At 41.6% G+C, this 21,210-nt stretch overlaps 1 protein-coding gene across 1 annotated transcript in view; it reads left to right on the top strand.

The window, feature by feature from the left end:
* Positions 1 to 21,210, top strand: part of LOC126412345 (protein AMN1 homolog) — a 98,724-nt gene that overhangs the window by 51,353 nt on the left and 26,161 nt on the right. Inside the window, exon 4 of the mRNA XM_050081897.1 lies at positions 5,423 to 5,588. Within this exon, the coding sequence (XP_049937854.1) occupies positions 5,423 to 5,588 (166 nt within the window). The remainder of the gene's footprint in view (positions 1 to 5,422; positions 5,589 to 21,210) is intronic.

Here is a 21,210-nt window from a genome sequence, read left to right as displayed (position 1 = left end):
GGTTAGGATGAAGCTGGCTAAAGTAATGAGGAAAGAGGCTTTAGGTAGGGTAGCAGGTGATCGGCATGAAAGGAAGTGTTCCATCGCACTGAGGCCCTGGATGTGTGGGATATTTGTGTATAAGGAAATGGCAACAATGGTTACAGGGATGGTTTCCGGGGGTAACAGATTGGGTAAGGATTCCAGGCGTTCGAGAAAGTGGTTGGTGTCTTTGATGAAGGATGGGAGACTGCATGTAATGAGTTGAAGGTGTTGATCTACATAGGCAGAGATACGTTCTGTGGGGGCTTGATGGTTTTGTAGGGGGCCTAAGGTTCTGAGGATTCCTTGAAGCTCCACCTGGACATAAGGAATGGGATTACCTTGGCAAACTTTGTATGTAGTGTTGTCTGAAAGCTGACACAGTCCCTCAGCCACATACTCCCGACGATCAAGTACCACGGTGGTGGAACCCTTGTCAGCTGGAAGAATGGCGATGGATCGGTCAGCCTTCAGATCATGGATAGCCTGGGCTTCAGCTGTGGTGATGTTGGGAGTAGGATTAAGGTTTTTCATGAAATATTGAGAGGCAAGGCTGGAAGTGAGAAATTCCTGGAAGGTTTGGAGAGGATGATTTTGAGGAAGAGGAGGTGGGTCCTGCTGTGACAGAGTACGGAACTGTTCCAGTCAGGGTTCAATTTGGATAGTGTCTTGGGGTGTTGGATCATTAGTAGTAGGATTAGGATTATTTTTCTTCATGGCAAAGTAATATTCCAGCAGAGATACGAGTGTAGGACAGTAAATCTTTGACAAGGGCTGTTTGGTTGAATCTGGGAGTAGCACTGAAGGTGAGGCCTTTGGATAGGACAGAGGTTTCGGATTGGGAGAGAGGTTTGGAGGAAAGGTTAACTGCTGAATTGGGGTGTTGTGGTCCCAGACTGTGTTGATTAGAATTTTGAGGTTTTGGGGGGGAATGGAGCTGGAAGTGGGAGATTGAGTAGATGGGAGAGACTTGGTCTGTGTGCAATAAGAGGAGGCTGAGGTTTGTTGGAAAGGTTGTGAAGGGCGAGTGAGTTGCCTTTCTGGAGGTGGGAAACCAGGAGATCGGATAGTTTTTTAAGGTGGAGGGTGACATACTGTTCTAATTTGCGGTTGGCCTGTAGGAGGATGCTCTGAACTGCCGGTGTGGATGTGGGATAGGAAAGATTGAGGACTTTGATTAGGGATAGGAGTTGACGGGTGTGTTCACTGGCTGAGTTGATGTGTAGGTGAAGCATTAGGTGGGTGAGGGCTATGGATTGTTCGGTTTGGAACTGGTATAGGGACTGATGGAAAGAAGGATTACAGCCAGAGATGGGAACTTTAAGTGTGAGGCCTTTGGGGGTAATGCCAAATGTCAGACAAGCCTGAGTAAATAAAATATGGGAGCGTAATCTGGCTAGGACGAAGGCATGTTTGCGAAGGGAATGTAAATAAAACTTAATGGGGTCGTTGTGGGGATGTTGTGAGGGTGACATGGTATTTAGAAGGTGGAAAGTGTAACATGAGGCTAAAATGAAAATAAAAGTATATAGGGAGAGATAAAATAACCCGAAAACAGCTTTCGCATCCCACAACTACCCTCCCAACCTTGTACAAAAGCAAATAGCTAGAGCCACTTCCTCATCCCCTCAAACCCAGAACCTCCCACAGAAGAACCCCAAAAGTGCCCCACTCGTGACAGGATCAGACTCTGAATGTGGCTCTCCAGCAGGGATATGACTTCCTCAAATCCTGCCCTGAAATGAGATCCATCCTTCATGAAATCCTCACCACTCCACCAAGAGTGTCTTTCCGCCATCCATCTAACCTTCGTAACCACTTGGTTCATCCCTATGAAATCCCTAAACTATCTTCCCTACTCTCTGGCTCCTAACCTTGTAACCACCCCCTGTGTAAAATCTGTCCCATGCACCCTCCCACCACCACCTACTCCATCCTGTAACCCGGAAGGTGCACACGATCAAAGGCAGAGCCACGTGTGAAAGCACCCACGTGATTTACCAACTGACATGCCTACACTGTGAAGCCTTCTATATGGGAATGAGCAGCAACAAACTGTCCATTCGCATGAGCGGACACAGGCAGACAGTGTTTGTTGGTAATGAGGATCACTCTGTAGCTAAACATGCCTTGGTGCACGGCCAGCACATCTTGGCACAGTGTTACACCGTCCGGGTATCTGAATACTTCCCACTGACACCAACTTACCAGAACTCCGGAGATGGAAACTTGCCCTTCAATATATTCTCTCTTCCTGTTACCCAGCAGGCCCCAACCTCCGCTAATTTCAAGTTGCCGCCCCTCGTACCTCACCTGTCGTTCAACAACATCTTTGCCTCTGTACTTCCGCCTTGACTGACATCTCTGCCCAACCTCTTTGCATTTATATATGTCTGCCTGTGTCTGTATATGTGCGGATGGATGTGTGTGTGTGTGTGTGGGGGGGCGGTGGGGGGGGGGGGCGTGAGCGCGCGTGCCCGAGTGTATACATGTCCTTTTTCCCCCTAAGGTAAGTCTTTCTGCTCCTGGGATTGGAATGACTCCTTACCCTCTCCCTTAAAACCCACATCCTTTCGTCTTTCCCTCTCCTTCCCTCTTTCCTGATGAAGCAACCTTGGGTTGCGAAAGCTTGCAATTTGTGTGTGTGTTTTTTATTGTGTCTATCAACATACCGGTGCTTTCTCTTTGTTTTATATTGGAAAGTCCAGGATGGAATGTAACAATACGAGAGAAGGAAAGTTGCTATTATAATTTTTTATATACATATATATTACCTTTGGTGGCTCAAGATTATAATGCCACTGTGTAAGCCATTCGGATGAGGAAGCTGTGACAAGTCTGAGGTCTTTCTGAACAATAACGCCAGGTATAGGAATTCACAGAGCACTGCTGTGCCCTGTGCTCGAGTATACTGTGGTGTTATGGGGCAGTGCTGCTGAGAAGCATTTCAAGTGGCTCCAAATACTGCAAAACCCAAATTCTAAGGATAGTGCAAACCGGATGCCAACTTTCGTGATTCTTGTGGATCGTGATGCCCCTTCAGTGATAGTACACTAAATTGTCAGTGTTCAGTGTCTTCGTGAAAGCTCCCACGAGACTGCATGATCTTTGTAAAGAAAAAAGAAGGTCTTGCAGAGCCCAATAATCCAGACTCTTGGTCAAAAAGTACACTTCTGAGTGTCCACTGGATGGCCTGATCTCCTACTTGGAAACCTCAAGTAGCAGCAAAAGGGACAAGAAAACAGGATCACCTAGACAACAGAACAAAAGAAAAGCATAACTAGAAAGGAGCACGTCAAGAATTTGAGGAATAACTTCAAGGTTTTAAATTCATAAAACAACAGAAAAGAGGAAATCACAGTGAGGATATACCAGTGTTTGGGAGCAAGGGAGTTAGTTAACAGTGAAGCTACGCTGTGTCCATGTCTCTCAATTATCTGTTCTGTGGAGGTTTACAATGTTATGGACTTATAATGTCTTCATCCAAGCAACAACGTGTTTTAAAAGTAATTTAAAATTTTGACAGTGCGATTCGGACTCTGTATCTGCAGACTTGCACTGTGTAGACACTTTAAAGTAATTATGTCCTATGAACTATGCTGACAAACTGTAACTTTCAATTGTGTGCTAGCCTTCAATTTTGAACAGTTATATTGAGTCACGATTTCAAATAACTTTGGTTAGACGTGTTCAAGTGTGGTACTAGGAACATTATTGTATGCATTCTGCTCTACACTATAAAACTATGTGGCAGCACAAATGCTTTTAGGACATTTGAGAGAGTGTGTTTCAAGAACTGTTACTATTTTTCATTCTTCAGCTGATGGGCTGTAGGATTTTTATAGATTTTATATTGAGTTGTTCTGAGTAAGAACTCACACCTTCTATAGAAGAATATGTGAGCTGATTGATCATAAACTGTGTTTTCCATTGCAGTGCTATGTGATTATCTGTATCCAGTTCAATAAATTTTAGTGCAAATTTGGATGTGCTGGTGGCTAGGCCAGTTCTTCCTATGTCTTTGCCATAATTTAGGCAGCATATTTACACGCATATGGGGAGTTGAAGATGAACTAAGAGAATAAGCATTTATAAGAGCTACCTCTGCACACCTCCCCACTACCTTATTTTGCATCTTTAGACTGTGTAAGGTGGCATAGTGGTAAGACAGTGGCTCAAGTTCCCATCTGACCACCTGGATTTAGGTTTTCCATGACTTCCATAAACTGCTTAAGGAAAATGTTGAAATGGATCTTTTGAAAAGGCCACGGCTGATTTCCTTCTCCAACGTATCTCAGTCCAAGCTTGTGCTCCTTCTCCAGTGACCTCTATGTTGACAAAATGTTAAATCCTAATCTTCCTTATTGAATTGTTAGAATGCCTGTAACATGGATGGCTTGAGTGTCCCTACAACAACAGGGTGCACAAAATGACTGAAAGAAACTGAAGTAAGCTGTGCTTAGCTACTCATCTATGGCTAAACATATTAGTTTGTGCACCCAGTAGGACACTCCTGCTGCTTTCCTGCAGACACCGGTAGTGTGTTGTTCTTAGTACAAATTTTAAGAAGTATATATTTCTAAAAGTTTTACTGATGTGCTTTCTATGTTCGCAGTAGGTGAAGCAGATGATGACATGTTCCTTTCTGGGTTGCAGAGCAGTTTGTTAGAGGCAAACTAATTAAAAGCTGAGAGCCTAGGACTTCCAGCATAGGATGATGCAACTCTGTTACTCTGTGATGTGCATTAACTGATGTTGTATCACCTGCAGGGCAGAAAACTGACTGCTGCACTACATAACTGGATAAATAATTTGTTGCAGCTATGAAGAAGAACAGGGTCAAGACAGCCCTGCTGCACGTGTTTTTATTTCCTTCACAGCAGAATGCCTATTGTGGCTGAGACAAATCGCCTCATGTTGTTGATTAAATACAAACTGATTACTGCTGAGGATAAGTTATATATCCCACAGTTTTCTAGCTGTGCACAGTAGTAACCTATACAGATATCAGTGAATTAGCACAAAGCAACAGCGGCTGAGCTTATGTTAGTGAAGTAGTAATTAGTATGCCAAAGCAAAAGTTGCTGAATTTAGCTGTCTTAGAACCTCTGTAATATGTTCATGGTATTTTTTAAAAAATTGTCAGTATTTCTGAAAACTTGGAAACATCCTGTACTATCCATTGTCTCATATGTTATGACTGGTTTGTTACATTTGCTGTACAGGTATGGCTATAGAGCTATGATGATGCATTGTGTGATTTCTGTTTATGGATTCGTATGAATTCTGTGTAAGAGAAAAGAAGCCTTCATCCAGAAAGTGGAATTTCTGTGTTAACATATGTTAGATTGTTCGCTATTCTATTTTAGGATAGAAATAATGGATATAACTTACATTGCAGGTGACTGATGCAGGTGTGATAAGCCTTGTATCTGGAGAGAGCCGTGAAACTCTTTCAGAATTTCGCTTGGAAATGTGCAAAAAGGTTACTGATGATTCCATCGAAGCTATCATTTATAACTGCAGAAATATTAAGTACTTAGTCTTCCATGGCTGCTCTGTAATAGGTGGGTGATTTTTTCCTTAGTAAAATGCAAAATACATATTTGACTTCTTGAAATGCACATATTAACTTTGTGTGTGTGTGTCTTTTGGTTTCGTGGGGGTTGTGGATGTGGGTGATGGTCACCAGTTTTTTGACTGGCTTTGTGAGGCATGCTCCCATTTTATTTCCTCTGCCAGACTCTCTATCCCAGAGTAGCACCTTGTTGCAACAGCCTGACTTATCTATTATCTAATAACCTGTTGTCTGCTGTTTTGTATACAATGGTGAGGTGAGATGGACTACAGAGTTCGTGTGGCAGCTATTGTCATAGATAATGTGGACGGGAGCAGGAATGATTAATGAAATAGGTAAATATTTTGTTTATCGTGTTAACTATCTTGTATTTCTCCGAGCGAATGAAGACATTACAAATAATGCAGTAAGAAACAGAGTCCAGCTATTACAACAGTAACAACAAGGAATCAGAGCTGTGACTAGGTGGCATCGGCATAGCTTCATGTAGCAATGTGGCTCCGAGCGCAAGTGGGCTGAGTGGGCTGCCGGTTGTCCTATATTGCGGTGGCAAAGGACGCTCAAAGTACGGAGCTGCTGAAGGTGTGGCTCAGCGGGCGCACACAATTGGATCTGCCAGATCGCCCTTAACTGCTATCGTCGTCAGGAAGAAACTTGCAATTCCATTGCTATGATGCCCATGGGGTGGTATCAACACGTGATACTACAGTGTGTACATTTTGTTGAACTGACTGCTTTATAATCAACGGGCTTAGTGGAATGAGGCTGTATCCCTCAAAAGTGTTCTTCTGAGATATTTATCATTTCATTACATTGCCTATACCTTTATCGAAACAATAAGTATCAGAAAATGTTTTACGAAATAAACTATGTAGGTTCTCTGTTAACTTGCTGCAAATACGGCACAGAATATGTTGATTGTTGTTGTAAAATCTTTCACATTAACACCCGGTAGATTAATATGTTTGCCCATGTGAAAGAGGATTTTCAGGAGCCCAGTACAAATAGTTGTGGCAGTTTACGGGAACATTCAGTTTGAATTGTGCCTCCTCAAAACAGATAACAATCACTGCAAACTTTTCATCCTCACAAAGCATGCCGTCAAACCCCTTGCAGTACTCCATCCTTTGATCCGGGTCATCCTCATTCATGGCATGCTGCTATCTTGGAAAGTACACTTTCCACTTTGCAGCCTTCAGAATTCGTCATATGCTTGATCAGCTTACCCCCTTTTCATGTGCACCCTGCTTCACAGATTTTTGAGGTGACTTACTAAAATGTTGCAACACAGCAGTGCTGGAAGCTGGACTTGTTGTTGTTTTTGGTCGGCCAGACCTTTCCTTATGCACTTCCTGAACAGTTAAATCGACTTCAAATTTATACTGAATGCAATAAATTGTTGTAGGTGTTGGTGGATTAGTTCCATACATATTATGCCATTGCCGTTGTGCCTCTATCATGTTTTTTGTACTTCCAGTACCACTTCAATATGGCCTTGCATTGCTCAAACAACAGTCTTGCTTCATTCATTGCTGCACTGTCATCTGCTGGAAAACATGCACCAGTATCTGTTGAGAAAACAATGAACAATGTTACCATGCAAAATGCAACAATATGTCATTTTGTTCCAAAGACATTAACTATCAGAGTGTGCGTACATTTTTCTGGGCCTCTCTGTATATCACACATTTTGGAACCTTTGAAGGGCCTTAGATTCCAAAATAGTGACATTTATTTTCTGTGCCTTATTTTTTCCCTTCTGCAGAATTAGTGTAGTATAGTGGCTTATATCACTTTATTTGAATCATATATGACTTTATGCCATCTGTGGTATCTTAAAACTGATGCTTTTTGGAAGTCCATGCTTATACCAGAAGGGTTCTCATTAAATTTTTTGTTAACGGATTCTAACCAACAAAATACTGATTCTGCATTTCTGATACTTTGAATGGTTGTTTTTCCTTGCATTTTGGATCAGATTTGCCCATTTTTGATGGGATTAAATGTACTGTGTGTGTCGCTTCTACTTTTCAATGATGCCAAATCTGTATCACAAAGTAAATAGGTATGGCTGGACACCAAAAATTTATGTTTTATGCTCTCAAAACATCCCAGAATAACAAGAAACAATAAGGTATTTCATACGGCCTGTAATTCTGGGGATAGCATGAGGCAAACAAATACTTATTTCATCTGCTCCCCTTTCTGACAAAATATGCACAGATGTATCACTGGTATTGTAAAGATTAACACCAACATTGTAGGTCTATAGTTGTGCCAAATAAAACATAACTTCAGGTGAAATCTATTGCAGTAACCAGCGTGTCACACACAGGGTTGAGAGACTTTTCTTTGCTTCAGACAGACTTTGGTAACACATGTCAGCTGTCTGTAGATGTAGACAATGACTTCGTGCCATATTGTACAGTAGGATGTATGCAGCTTCATCAGTTTTAAAGGGACAGCCTGATGCTCAACAGCAGTGTGTGACAGACAGTCGATATATTTCCTTGATTGAACTACACTGAGAATATAATGTATATTTATATTCTGTGTAAGTGAATAATGAGGTCTGTATCTAGACACAATGCCAGGTATTTCTATGCAAATTCGACAGACATCATAATCTTTGCACACAGTGAGTTTTGTTTTGAGGAACATAACCATTACTTTTGATGACTGTATTCTGTTAGTAACTATAATGTGTAAACACATTTAATGTTATTTCAGAAATGAGCTTTGTACTATGTTGAATTAATCTTGTGTGTATGAATATAGTTGTGATAACTTTCATTTCAGTTTAAATTTAATTTGGCATATAAATTAGGAAGCTTAAACCATTGTTAAAAAAAATAACAGTAATACATACCTTGTAAATAATCTAGCCGTTTCTTTGAGATCCCATGCAGTGAATGTAAATGTGTTTTGCACAACCTGATCTCAGAGCTATATGTTTTTTTAACATAATATTCAAATCTCTTACACCTTCTTAATGCTTCAGCATTTAGTCTGTCATTATGGTAATGTCTTTTACAAGAAAGAACTCTAAATAAGTCAAAAAGATAAGCATTTTGATCTCTTAATTTATGAAAAGTATTAGAAAAGTCTTCTTCTTGTCTTCTTTCATGTCTTTGTACCTACACCATTCCGTTTTGCAGCACTGGATGCTGGTGTACAATTTGATAGGCATAATTTTCCCCCTGTGTGTAATATATTCTTGTGTACTATTATGAGCTTTCTTCCTGGTATTCTTTTTCCTGTTTTCTGGATTTCTTTTTCTTTTTTACCTTTAATTCTATATAAAACTGCTCTCCTGTTGGTCGATTAGGTAGCTGGTATGCCAATCAGAACTCAGGGAGACATGGAATACCCCTTATTCAACTCAGAAGTTAGAGATTGCTTTGTAAAGCGTGGTATCTTATCCTGTTTAGTATTAACATTTCGCTATCCCATACTCTGATAGTTCAGTAAATTGACCTCAGATGGACTCAGCTCATATATTATGTACCTAGTTCAGTTTTCACCAAACCGATGAATACCTCCTTATTCCACTAGGCCTTATAATAAACAGGTTCAAGTGGACATAGGTCACAGTAGTTACGTAGAGATGAAGAGGCCTTCAAGGGATAGGCTCGCTAGATTCAGGTTGTGAGAACGTCTTCCACCAGAACTAGCAAACTGAGTGGGTTGAAGCTGTTTACATAAGTTTAATAACCATGGATATAGTTCAGAGACTGAGGGATGTCTCTTACTCACACAGTCCTCTAACAATAGCATAATAGGGAAATTTATACATAACATCACAAAGGTTTTTTATGAATTGTTCCCTCCAGGGAGTAGTTAATAGGCAATTTGGTAATGGAGGGCATTGTGTGTATGGGGGGGGGGGGGGGGGCAGTAGATAGGGGGAACCAAGGCTTGACTGCAGTGAACAGTTTGAAATGGACAAAAATTGCAGTAGTTGTGCAGAGGAAAATACACTTGTGGAGGACAGGCGATAGACCAGCTTGGAGAGTGCACTAAAGCACTTTTCAAACTGATGACGACGACACTTAATCAGTATTATATTATAAAAGTAAGTGTACACTGTGCATACTACTAAAACTCAAAAATGAGTCCCAATATGATCACGGTAGTCATATTATGAGGTAGCCCTCTATCCCCCATCCATGGAGAAGGTTCTGGTTTTTACCTTAAGGGTGTGTTTTTGAAGATATAAAGGCTGAGAAGTTTCGCCCTCTAGGAATTTCTAGAACATAACCAGAATATTCAAGAACTTTCAGAACAATCGAGAGCATTCCACAACTTTCCAGAATGTTCCACAATGGTCTGGGATGAGCTGGAATGTTCAGGAACGGTCTGGAACATTCAGAAAGATTCCACAATGTTCAGGAACTTCCCAGATCATTGTGGAATATTCTGGACCATTCAAAGCCTTTTTGGTATGTTTCAGAATGCACCAGTGGTGGGGCTACCCACCCATTGGTAGGGGTATATAAAGCAATACCTTTTGTGGGTTTGAACATCAATTACTTATGAGTGATGAAGGGAGGAACTGAAAAAGTAGTGCAGTGAGTGAATAAAAACGAACAGTGAAGTGTGAGTAGTCAAAGTGACTACTTTACTGTACATAAATTGAAAATAAAGCATGAAGAGTGTGTAAAGTGTACTTAGTGTATTTATTAGTAAAAAGTTAATTTGATTAATATTTTAGACAATTCCCAAATGTAAAAGAGATCTTGCCAGTTCTGAAACAAAACGTCAAAAACAAAAATACGGACTGGCTATTTGAAATGGCAATATTGTCAGTGATATTAACTTTAATGTTTGTTTGTTGTTGTGGTCTTCAGTCCTGAGACTGGTTTGATGCAGCTCTCCATGCTACTCTATCCTGTGCAAGCTTCTTTATCTCCCAGTACGTACTGCAGCCTACATCCTTCTGAATCTGCTTAGTGTATTCATCTCTTGGTCTCCCTCTACGATTTTTACCCTCCACTCTGCCCTCCAATACTAAATTGGTGATCCTTTGATGCCTCAGAACATGTCCTACCAACCGATCCCTTCTTCTAGTCAAGTTGTGCCACAAACTCCTCTTCTCCCCAATTCTATTCAGTACCTCCTCATTAGTTATGTGATCTATCCATCTAATCTTCAGCATTCTTCTGTAGCACCACATTTCGAAAGCTACTATTCTCTTCTTGTCCAAACTATTTATCGTCCATGTTTCGCTTCCATACAGGGCTACACTCCATACAAATACTTTCAGAAACGACTTCCTGACACTTAAATCTATACTTGATGTTAACAAATTTCTCTTCTTCAGAAACGCTTTCCTTGCCATTGCCAGTCTGCATTTTATATCCTCTCTACTTCGACCATCATCAGTTATTTTGCTCCCCAAATAGCAAAACTCCTTTACTACTTTAAGTGTCTCATTTCCCAATCTAATTCCCTCAGCATTGGAATTATTATATTCTTCTTGAAGTCTGAGGGTATTTCTCCTGTCTCATACATTTTGCTCACCAGATGGTAGAGTTCTGTCAGGACTGGCTCTCCTAAGGCTGTCAGTAGCTCTAATGGAATGTCTACTCCCGGGGCCTTGTTTCAACTTAGGTCTTTCAGTGCTCTATCAAACTCTTCACGCAGTATGATATCTCCCATTTCATCTACATCCTCTTCCATTTCTATAACATTGCCCTCAAGTACATCGCCCTTGTATAGACCCTCTATATACTCCTTCCATCTTTCTGCTTTCCCTTCTTTGCTTAGAACTGTGTTTCCATCTGAGCTCTTGATATTCATACAAGTGGTTCTCTTTTCCCCAAAGGTCTCTTTAATTTTCCTGTAGGCAGTATCTATCTTCCTGTAGGCAGTATCTATCTTACCCCTCATGAGATAAGCCTCTACATCCTTACATTTGTCCTCTAGCCATCCCTGCTTAGCCTTTTTGCACTTCCTGTTGATCTCATTTTTGAGACGTTTGTATTCCTTTTTGCCTGCTTCATTTACTGCATTTTTATATTTTCTCCTTTTGTCAATTAAATTCAATATTTCTTCTGTCACCCAAGGATTTCTACTAGCCCTCGTCATTTTACCTACTTGATCCTCTGCTGCCTTCACTACTTCATCCCTCAAAGCTACCCATTCTTCTTCTGCTGTATTTCTTTTCCCCATTCTTGTCAATTGTTCCCTTATGCTCTCCCTGAAACTCTGTACAACCTCTGGTTTGGTCAGTTTGTCCAGGTCCCATCTCCTTAGATTCCCGCCTTTTTGCAGTTTCTTCAGTTTTAATCTGCAGTTCATAACCAATAGATTGTGGTCAGAGTCCACATCTGTCCCTGGAAATGTCTTACAATTTAAAACCTGGTTCCTAAATCTCTGTCTTACCATTATATAATCTATCTGAAACCTGTCAGTATCTCCAGGCTTCTTCCATGTATACAAACTTTAATATTCAAAAGAAAATTCCTATTGAAGAGACAATATACAGATCTATCAACATGATGGTAAACATTGAAGAAAGTGTGAACTTGTAGTAGAAGAAACTGTTAAAAAGAACCAATTTTTTGATGTATTCAGTTAACTTAATGAGTTATGTTTTAATTGTAATTTCTGTAAATCTAACTTTGAACAATGTGTAGTTTCAGCACCTATTATTGTTGAGTATATATAAGGGCCTGATTTTTGGTCCCGAGGCAGTCAGTCCAGGGCCGAGTTTCAGATGAGAATCCGTTAGTAAACTATTGTAGCAGTATGTGGAGGTTTGCCTGCAAACTATTAATGAAGCGTATGGAAAGTTAAAACGATAGTGCACTGGCCATATATAACTGTATTATTGGGGGGTTGTAAGCAGTGAAAGTAAAATACTATGAAACGCAACTGTACACCTGTTGGCTACATTATTTAAAGTTGTCAGTGTTGTACTTCCACACCCCATTCTTCATCCAGTATCACAATGTAGTACGTCGACACTGAGGACAACAAATGAAGAAATAAAAAACAGGTGAACAGTCACATTTGGTGCTCCAGGTGAAGAATATTGTATGTGGGCATAATAAATTAGGACTTGCGGAATTTCGATAGTGAAGCATAACTCGAGTGGTTTACAGTGATTGAAATGGAAGAGATGCTACAGCCAATTAGCGCTTGAGTTTCATGGCCACAGTAGGACAGCAGCCAATCAGCGAGTGGGTTCTATGGAAGCAGCCATTGAGTGCAGGAACAACCAAGGAGCACGCAAGTGGACACAGCTGACCGAGATAAACAAGATACCTCGCCGAGGGAATTACAACTTGTAGCAGACAATGAGTCGAGATGACAGCCACAGCAGAGCAACAGCAGATGAGTGATTAAAAACAAGGTAATTCATTGCAAAAGCTGTTTTGTATTAAGTGATACATAATGAGTGACCTTAACAAACAAGACAGTGTGACTGAGAACAAAGCTGTAGAGGTTAAGTGGGACTGGTTCTGTAGGCAACAGTGGTTATAAATCAAACTTGAATGTAATTTTGAATGATGGGGATGAAAGTCCTATTGTCGATGGAATGATAACAGTGTCATAGACATTGTATGGTGATGTGAGCGAAATGGACGTTGACGATCACAGTACTGAAGTGGATGAAATTGTGAAGGTTGAGGACGAACCTAGTAGGAAAAATCAGCAAGGGCAAAAGTTCATGGCAGATGGAAAAGTGGAAGCGATGTTAATGTAAATTATGACTAGTCTGAGTAATATGAGTATGAAAGAAGACATTAGTATTATGAAAAATGACATTAGCAGGGTGGAAAAGAAAACCGATAGCATTAGAACTGACATGGTTAGCTTAAAGGATGAACTGAAGAAATAAATTAAAAATGAGATCAAGATAGTCAATGCTAATCGTTCAGAATTAAATAAGAAGGTTGAGGCAGTAGTGAAAGATTGTGATGAAAATATAAAGAAAAGAGAGCAGAATACTAATAAGAAATTAACATTAATGAGTAGTAAGTGTGTAAAAGAGAGAAAGAAGCTTTCTAATGACTATAGTAGGAAGGTGGAGGCTTCTGAAAAACTTTGTAAAGATGAAGTCAAAGCAGCCAAGAAATTTTGTGCTGAAAATAAGGCTAAACTTGAGAACCAAATCGATCAGATTAAAAACGATTTTGAAACGGAGGTAGAAACCAAGTGTGCGGTAGTGGTAGATGATTAGATTAGATTCAGTTTTCATTCCATAGACCCAAAAAAATGAGATGATTCTCGTGGGTGTGGAACATGTCAGAAAATATAACATAAAACATTTGAATATAATACTTACTACCCTGATCATTTGTCACGAGATAGTCGAAATAGGTTAATACAATGCAGTAAACTGGAACAGCTAATATTTACAGAGTTAACACACTGTCAGAATGAAACACTTTTATGCACTATTAATAAATTTATCATACAAAAAATACTTCAGCTTGACTGTTGTGACCAAGTGTTGTCAAAACTAATATAACAGATATTTTTACTTAAGCTGGCTTAACAGTCTCTGTTAAGATATTCATCTATGGAGTAGAAGGAGTCACCTATCAGAAAGTCTTTCAAACTCTGTTTAAACTGTGCTTTATCTGAAACCAAGTTTTTAATAGTTGCTGGTAATTTATTGAAAATAAAAAAAGTGGAAAAAACTGGTAAAAGTAAGTAAAAATATAAATTCCAAATTGGCTGAAATAGAGAAAAAGGTGGAAAAGTACAAAATCTAAAGCATAGGGTATGTAGTGTCCCAATCAGTCCTTCATTTGGTAGTTGTAAGACATTTAATAATTTTGAACCATATGCATCCACTGGATTTCATTAGGGAATTTAATGATTTGCCTGAAATATGAAATGACAATTAGAACATGTCATCTGTGAGAAGTTTTTTGGAAGAGGATGCTTATGGATGGGCAGCTCAGGTAGCTGATAGCTGTACTTCGTGGCAAAGCTTTGAGAAAGCATATTTAGATGAATATTGGTCCAAAGAGAAGCAGCACAGAATTTTGAGTGAATTAGTGAATTTTGGGGAGGGGAGAGATTTGACTCTAGGAAGGGTACTGTGAAAGGTTTCCGTCAGCTTCGGATAAACAAACTGAAATATTTGGACAAAGAGTTAGGTAGTCATTCAGTAATTATGGGTTTAGAAACTAAGTTGCCTCAGAAAGTTAGAGAATTGCTTGTACCTGGCCCTAGGGGTAATATTAGCGATTTCTTGAATTATGTTGATTAAGTGGAGAGGGTGATGTCCTCAGTGGAAGATTGTAGGAGGAATTTTGATGATAGTAATCAATCAGGGAGAGAATTTCAGGTAAATAGGATGAACAGGGCTAATTATAGTAGAAATTCAAGGAATGCTTGGCTGGAGGATTGCCAGAACGGGCTCGGAAATGGTAGGAGAAATTCAAGTAAAAGAAATGAAGGAGATGACTTTAATTCTGGATCAAAGCATTTAAACTAGATAATGCTCCAGTTTTGGCTCACACTTGAGCAGGTAGTGATGAAGAGCCACTTGTATATAAATGTGCTGTAATCACAGGTAAGGGTAATGTAAATAATAGTAGTAAGATGAGTGTAATTTCTAATTCTAGTGAGGTGTTGAATGATGGTGTGGGTAGCAATGTTTATCCCATAAAAGGAGAGGAGGAACTTACTATAATAAAATCAAGTGATGAAACTGTGAGTTGCTGTTGCTCAGGATGTCCAAAGTGTCAGAATGGATTTTGAATTTTTAAGAGAACACAAGGAATTCAGGTGCTTTGCTTTGTGGTCTAATACTGGAAACAAGGATCAACTAATTAGCCAAATATCTGAGGACAATGAAAGTGAAAGTGGATCTGATTCTGTCATTAGTTGTAATGATGGTAGCAGTGACAAATCCAGTAGTGATAAGGACGAGGTATTTGAATATATGATTGATAATGATGGCCATGTGGTAAGTAAAGAAAGAATAAAGGAGGATAATATTAGGCCTAATGAAGATTTAGAGTTTGAGAGTGGTAATGAGGAAGAGGGCCATGCTACCTGCACTTGATTGTGTCTGATAATCATTTTGATAAGCAGGAAGATAGTTTTCTACGGAAAGGATTAATGAGGATTTGTTGTATAAAGAAAATCATATGGTAAGTAAAAAGGAAGTGTGTTAACCTGTAATAACAAACAGCAAGGGTTTACTGGACAGCAGTAGTGACTTGAATGGCATTTCACAGGCATTTTTTGAATCTATTAAGAACACAGAGGGTATAGTAGTGATTCATGTTTCTGGAATAAAAATTATTGATGCTAGTGTGAAACAAGAGGTAAAATTAACTGTGGAATTGGCAGGACAGCTGTTGGAGTGCAATTGGTTGGTGTTTCAAAATCTCAACATTGATGTAATATTTGGGACTAATTTCTTGTGCAATTAGCAAGTAGGGGGTTCAACATTCTGTGTTGGGTGGCGGTAACGCTTACCGCATATGTCTGTCTCATTTTTCATGTTTCATGAGGCAGTCAGACACTTCTATCCTATCTGTAGTTTATAAGTGAATTTCTAACCTATCTGTAGTTTATAAGTGAACCAGAATTATTCTATCTTCTACTTTCATGTGATTTTGTACAGTAGGATACTTTAGTATGGGGATATTTTAGAGGAAGATTACTCTAGTGTTATCTATGTATATATTATGTTGTGTTAGTTATAAGTAATGGAATCACAAGAGGATGGCAGAAAGTAAATTAGTACCATGGTTAAAGAATGTCTGTCAAACAAACAGGCAAAGTAAACAGAAAATGAAAGGTGTCAGCTTTTATCTGGAGGACAATTAACATCTGAAGTAATCAGCTAATGAGTGCAACAGCAGAGGCAATATGCAGTAAAAACAGTCTTGAATATGAGATCTTAATATTAATTGTGGTATAATAGAAGTGTTTGTGTTCAATGCAGTCAGTATATGGAGATAACTATCTACCCATAGAAGTTTGTCATGGTACCGCCTTTCTAACATTAAGGAATTACAATTTTAAATGTAGTTGCCTGGTGTAATGTGTGCAGAAAGAGGAAGCAAGATTTGTATGTACATTGCCTTCCAGACTTAGCAGTTTGATGGAATATAGTGGCATAATAGTTTTTCTAAGTGATAATTTTGTCTGATCGGTAATGAGAGTTAAGTTTGCCTTAGCATAAGGATCTGTTGCTATGGAGTGTTTTTCAGTAGAATCAATTTTGCATTGAATAAGCAGAGCAGATGTGTGTTTGTTAGTCAATGAAGTAATAATGAGATAACGACACAACACATATGAGTCACTGAGCAAGTTGACCAAGCAAGACATGTGAACACGGTAACATTCGAATGAGCACTGGCAAGTTGACCAAGCAAGACATGTGAACACGGTAACATTCGAATGAGCACTGAGTCCAAGCCTAGCGGCCGCTGGCTGGCTGGCCGCTTAGGTGGCGTGGCTGCTGCATGGCTGGCAGATAGCGTAATTGCGCGGCGGCACATTGAATGATCGGCGAGTCACAACACTTTCCCCCCCCCTTTGAATTTTTGCACTGGTCTTGATGGAGGTGGCCTGTAGATTGCTAACGTCCATAGGCGTTGTTTGACTGGCCGTAAAATCTTGAGGAGGAGGAATCCCGTACGGGTGGAAGTGTCCCCGATGATAACGGGTCGAGATGACAGGAGACATAGGGGTCGAATCTGCTGGGGCCCTGTGCACCAATCTGCCCGTTGTGGCAAGCAGACATGGGCGATGTGTCGGCGTTCGTAGGAGAAGGAGGCAAGTAGATTGGTTCCGACAGATGATGGTCATTCGGTTCCTGCATGGGCATGTCTCCTGGTGGCGTCCGTTCTTGTACTGGCACCGAGATGATGGTGGGAGGGCTGCATTGTGAGTAATGAGAGATGCCAAGATCCCGGGCATCAGGTAGAGCCGAAGGTGATGTAGCAGCATTTGGAAAAGGCGTTGCCGGCACCCGAGGCTGAAGCTGATCCGAATGACGCACTGCAACACCCGTGTCCGTCTGGATTTCATACAGGCGTCGGCCACGGTGTCGTAAGATGCGGCCCGGACTCCATTTTGGCCGCCTGCCATATCCCCGTACCCGGACAAGGTCATCGCCGATGAACCGGCCAAGCGAAGGCACCCGCGGCAGTGAGGTGGAAGGCCGCAGAAGATGAAGTAGCGTGCGGGGCTGTCGGCCATGTAAGAGCTCAGCCGGGCTGTGGTCGCCCATGGGGGTGAAACGGTAAGAAACCAGAAATTGGAGAAGTGCATCATCAGCAGCAGAAGAAGTCAGGAGTTTCCGCATCTGAGCCTTAAATGTGCAGACCAGTCATTCAGCCTCACCGTTTGATTGTGGATGGAATGGAGAGGCCGTGACATGCATAACGCCATGACGAGCACAAAAATCCGCAAATTCGGAAGAGGCAAATTGCGGACCATTATCAGTAACAAGAGTAGAACGAAGGCCTTCCAAAGAAAAAATGCGGGCAAGAGCACTTGTGGTTGCCGCGGTGGTAGGCGACGTGCAACGGACAATGAAAGGAAAGTTAGAGTAGGCATCAATTACGAGGAGCCAATAAGTACCTAAAAAAGGTCCCGCGAAGTCAGCATGAACGCGCTCCCACGGCATCTCAGGCGAAGGCCACGGTGACAAAGATGACTTCGGGGTAGCGGCCTGTGACGCACAAGGGCCGCAGGCAGCAACCATGTGTGATATTTTAGAGTCGATGCCAGGCCAGTACACATGACGGCGCGCCACAGATTTTGTGCGAGAGACACCCCAGTGTCCATGGTGAAGGAGGCGCAAGACCGAAGCCTGCAAAGACGCAGGTACCAACACACGCGGCGAAGCATTGTCGGAGGAATGGAGAATAACACCATCCCTAGCCGAGAGGCGGTAGCGCAAAGCGTAGTAGTTCTGCAACAGGTCAGAAGTCTTAGCGGACGGACGATCAGGCCAACCCTTCTGAATACAGCGTAAAATCCGGGAGAGGGTAGGATCAGAACCTGTAGCAGCCGCCAGCTGGTCCTCGGGAATCCGTCCACAACCCGCTGCTCGGCAACATCCAGGTGGAAACACAAAAGTTCGTCCCTATGGAATGCCAGATCAGGACCAATGGGAAGGCGAGACAGTGCATCAGCATTCGCATGTTGAGCCGTCAGCTGGAAATGAATTTCATAATTGAAATGAGACAAGTACAGAGCCCAACGCTGGAGGCGGTGTGCAGCCTTGTTGGGAAGTGACGTTGATGGGTGAAACAAGTGGTTTGGGGACCATAAGAAGGTGAAATTTGGATCCATAGAGAAAAACACCAAACTTATGAAGAGCATAAATAATGGCCAAAGCTTCTTTCTCAATTTGAGAATACTTTTGTTGGGCATCCGTGAGGGTTTTGGAGGCATAAGCTTGTTCAGAGATGTCAGAAAAACGGTGCGCAAGGACTGCACTGACCACATATTGAGAGACGTCCATGGCAGGAACAAGATGTTGGCCAGGTCGATAAGTAGCCAGCCACGGGACCTGTTTCAGCATAGTCTTCAATTTATGGAAAGCCGCATCGCAGACGCGGACCAGTGAAAAGGCAAGTTATTATGCAACAGGCGATGTAACGGCTGAGCCACCGAAGCAGCAGACAGTAAAAACTTGTGATAGTATGCTATTTTCCCCAAGAAGGCCTGCAGTTCCTTAACAGATGTAGGGCGAGGAAGGGCATCGATCGCAGCGGCAGTTTGCTGAAGCGGATGAATACTATCCCGAGAGAGTTGAAACCCCAAGTATCTGATAGATGCCTGAAAAAATTGTGACTTCTGAAGATTACACTTAAGACCGGCAGTCTGTAAGACATGAAAAAGTGTGCGGAGGTTCTGAAGATGTTCTTCATTGGTGGAGCCAGTGACAACAATGTCGTCCATGTAATTTATACACCCAGGGACAGGGAGAAATAATTGTTCCAAGATCTCTGAAAGAGAGCAGTGGCACTGGCAACCCCGAATGGCAATCGCAACCCCGAATGGCAATCGTTGGTATTGATAGAGGCCAAAAGGCGTGTTAAGGACCAGAAACTTCTGGGAAACAGTGTCAAGAGGAAGTTGATGATAAGCTTCTGACAGGTTAATTTTAGAAAAATACTGGCTTCCCGCGAGTTTAGTGAACAATTCTTCAGGTCGAGGCATAGGGTAAGTGTCGATGAGGCATTGCGTATTTACAGTGGCTTTAAAATTGCCACAGAGACGAATATCACCATTGGCCTTAGCAACGACAACGACAGGAGAGGACCACTCACTGGAAGTGACAGGAAGCAAGACCCCTGAATCAGTGACACGATCCAGCTCCCGTTTTACCCGATCGCGAAGGGCCACAGGAATGGGCCGAGCCCAAAAAAAATTAGGGGGTTTGAGCGTGATATGAGCTTCCAAGTCGTTTGCACGGCCTAACCCAGGAGAAAAAAGGGACAAAAATTTCGTAGGTAAGGAATCCAATTGAGCGAAGGGATAGCATCAGAGACGGTATTGACAGAGTCATCTATTGAGAACCCAAAAATGCGAAAGGCATCGAAACCAAAAAGATTCTCTGCATTACTCTGGTGGACCACAAATATGGGAACAGTGCGGATGATGGATTTGTAAGATATCTCAGCATTAAATTGTCCCAAGAGAGAAATCTGTTTATTGTACGTCCATAATTGCCAAGTGACAGGTGATAGGAGTGGAGAACCCAACTGAAGATACGTCTGAGAATTAATTATAGTGGCAGCGGAACCAGTATCCACCTGCATGCAAACATCCCGACCAAGGATTTGGACAGTGAGGAATAACTTCCCTGAAAGGGAAGAAGTGCAATTGACAGACAACACAGAAGCAGAATCAGCGTCACGGTCATGAACATCATGTATGCAGTCAGATTTGCAAACGGCAGACACATGACCCTTCTTTTTGCAATTGTGACACACGGCCCAACGTTGGGGACAGTCCTCCCATGAATGTTTCGTAAAACACGACATGAAGAAAGTTGCCGGGGGTTTTGCTGCAGTGTTTCTTAGAGGGTTGTTTACGATTAGGCCAAGGCTGCACGTGAGAGTGTACTGCGGCCATGTCTGCCGGCGGGGACCACCGCACGTGTCGTCAACAGAGGTTGCATTTCCCCGACGTCACCCCCTGCCTCTGTTTGCGCCCCAGCGGAGCAAGAAATGTCAAAAGACTGCGTGATGGATAGGACTTCATCTAGAGTTGGATTTGCCAACGGGAGGGCACGTTGCCTCACTTCTTTGTCGGGCACTGACCAGATAATAGCATCCCGTACTGTGGAATCGGCATAGGTTTCTTTGTGAACGTCAGTAACAAATTGACACTTTCGACTGAGGCCGTGAAGTTCAGCAGCCCAAGCGCGATAGGATTGATGCGGTTGTTTTTGACAATAATAAAAGGCAACACGAGAGGCTACCACATGCGTTTGCTTTTGAAAATATACAGACAGAAGTGAGCACATTTCAGCAAAGGACAAAGACGCAGGATCCTTCAAAGGAGCCAATTGCAACAACAACAACAACAACAACAACAATGAGGTGAAATCCATGAAAAGAACAGAGACTTACATTTTCATTCATCCGTGACATGAAATACCAAGA

The sequence above is a fragment of the Schistocerca serialis genome, chromosome 7 (genome assembly GCF_023864345.2).
Source record: "Schistocerca serialis cubense isolate TAMUIC-IGC-003099 chromosome 7, iqSchSeri2.2, whole genome shotgun sequence".
NCBI lineage: Eukaryota > Metazoa > Arthropoda > Insecta > Orthoptera > Acrididae > Schistocerca > Schistocerca serialis.
This window is presented reverse-complemented; position numbering and strand designations above follow the sequence as displayed.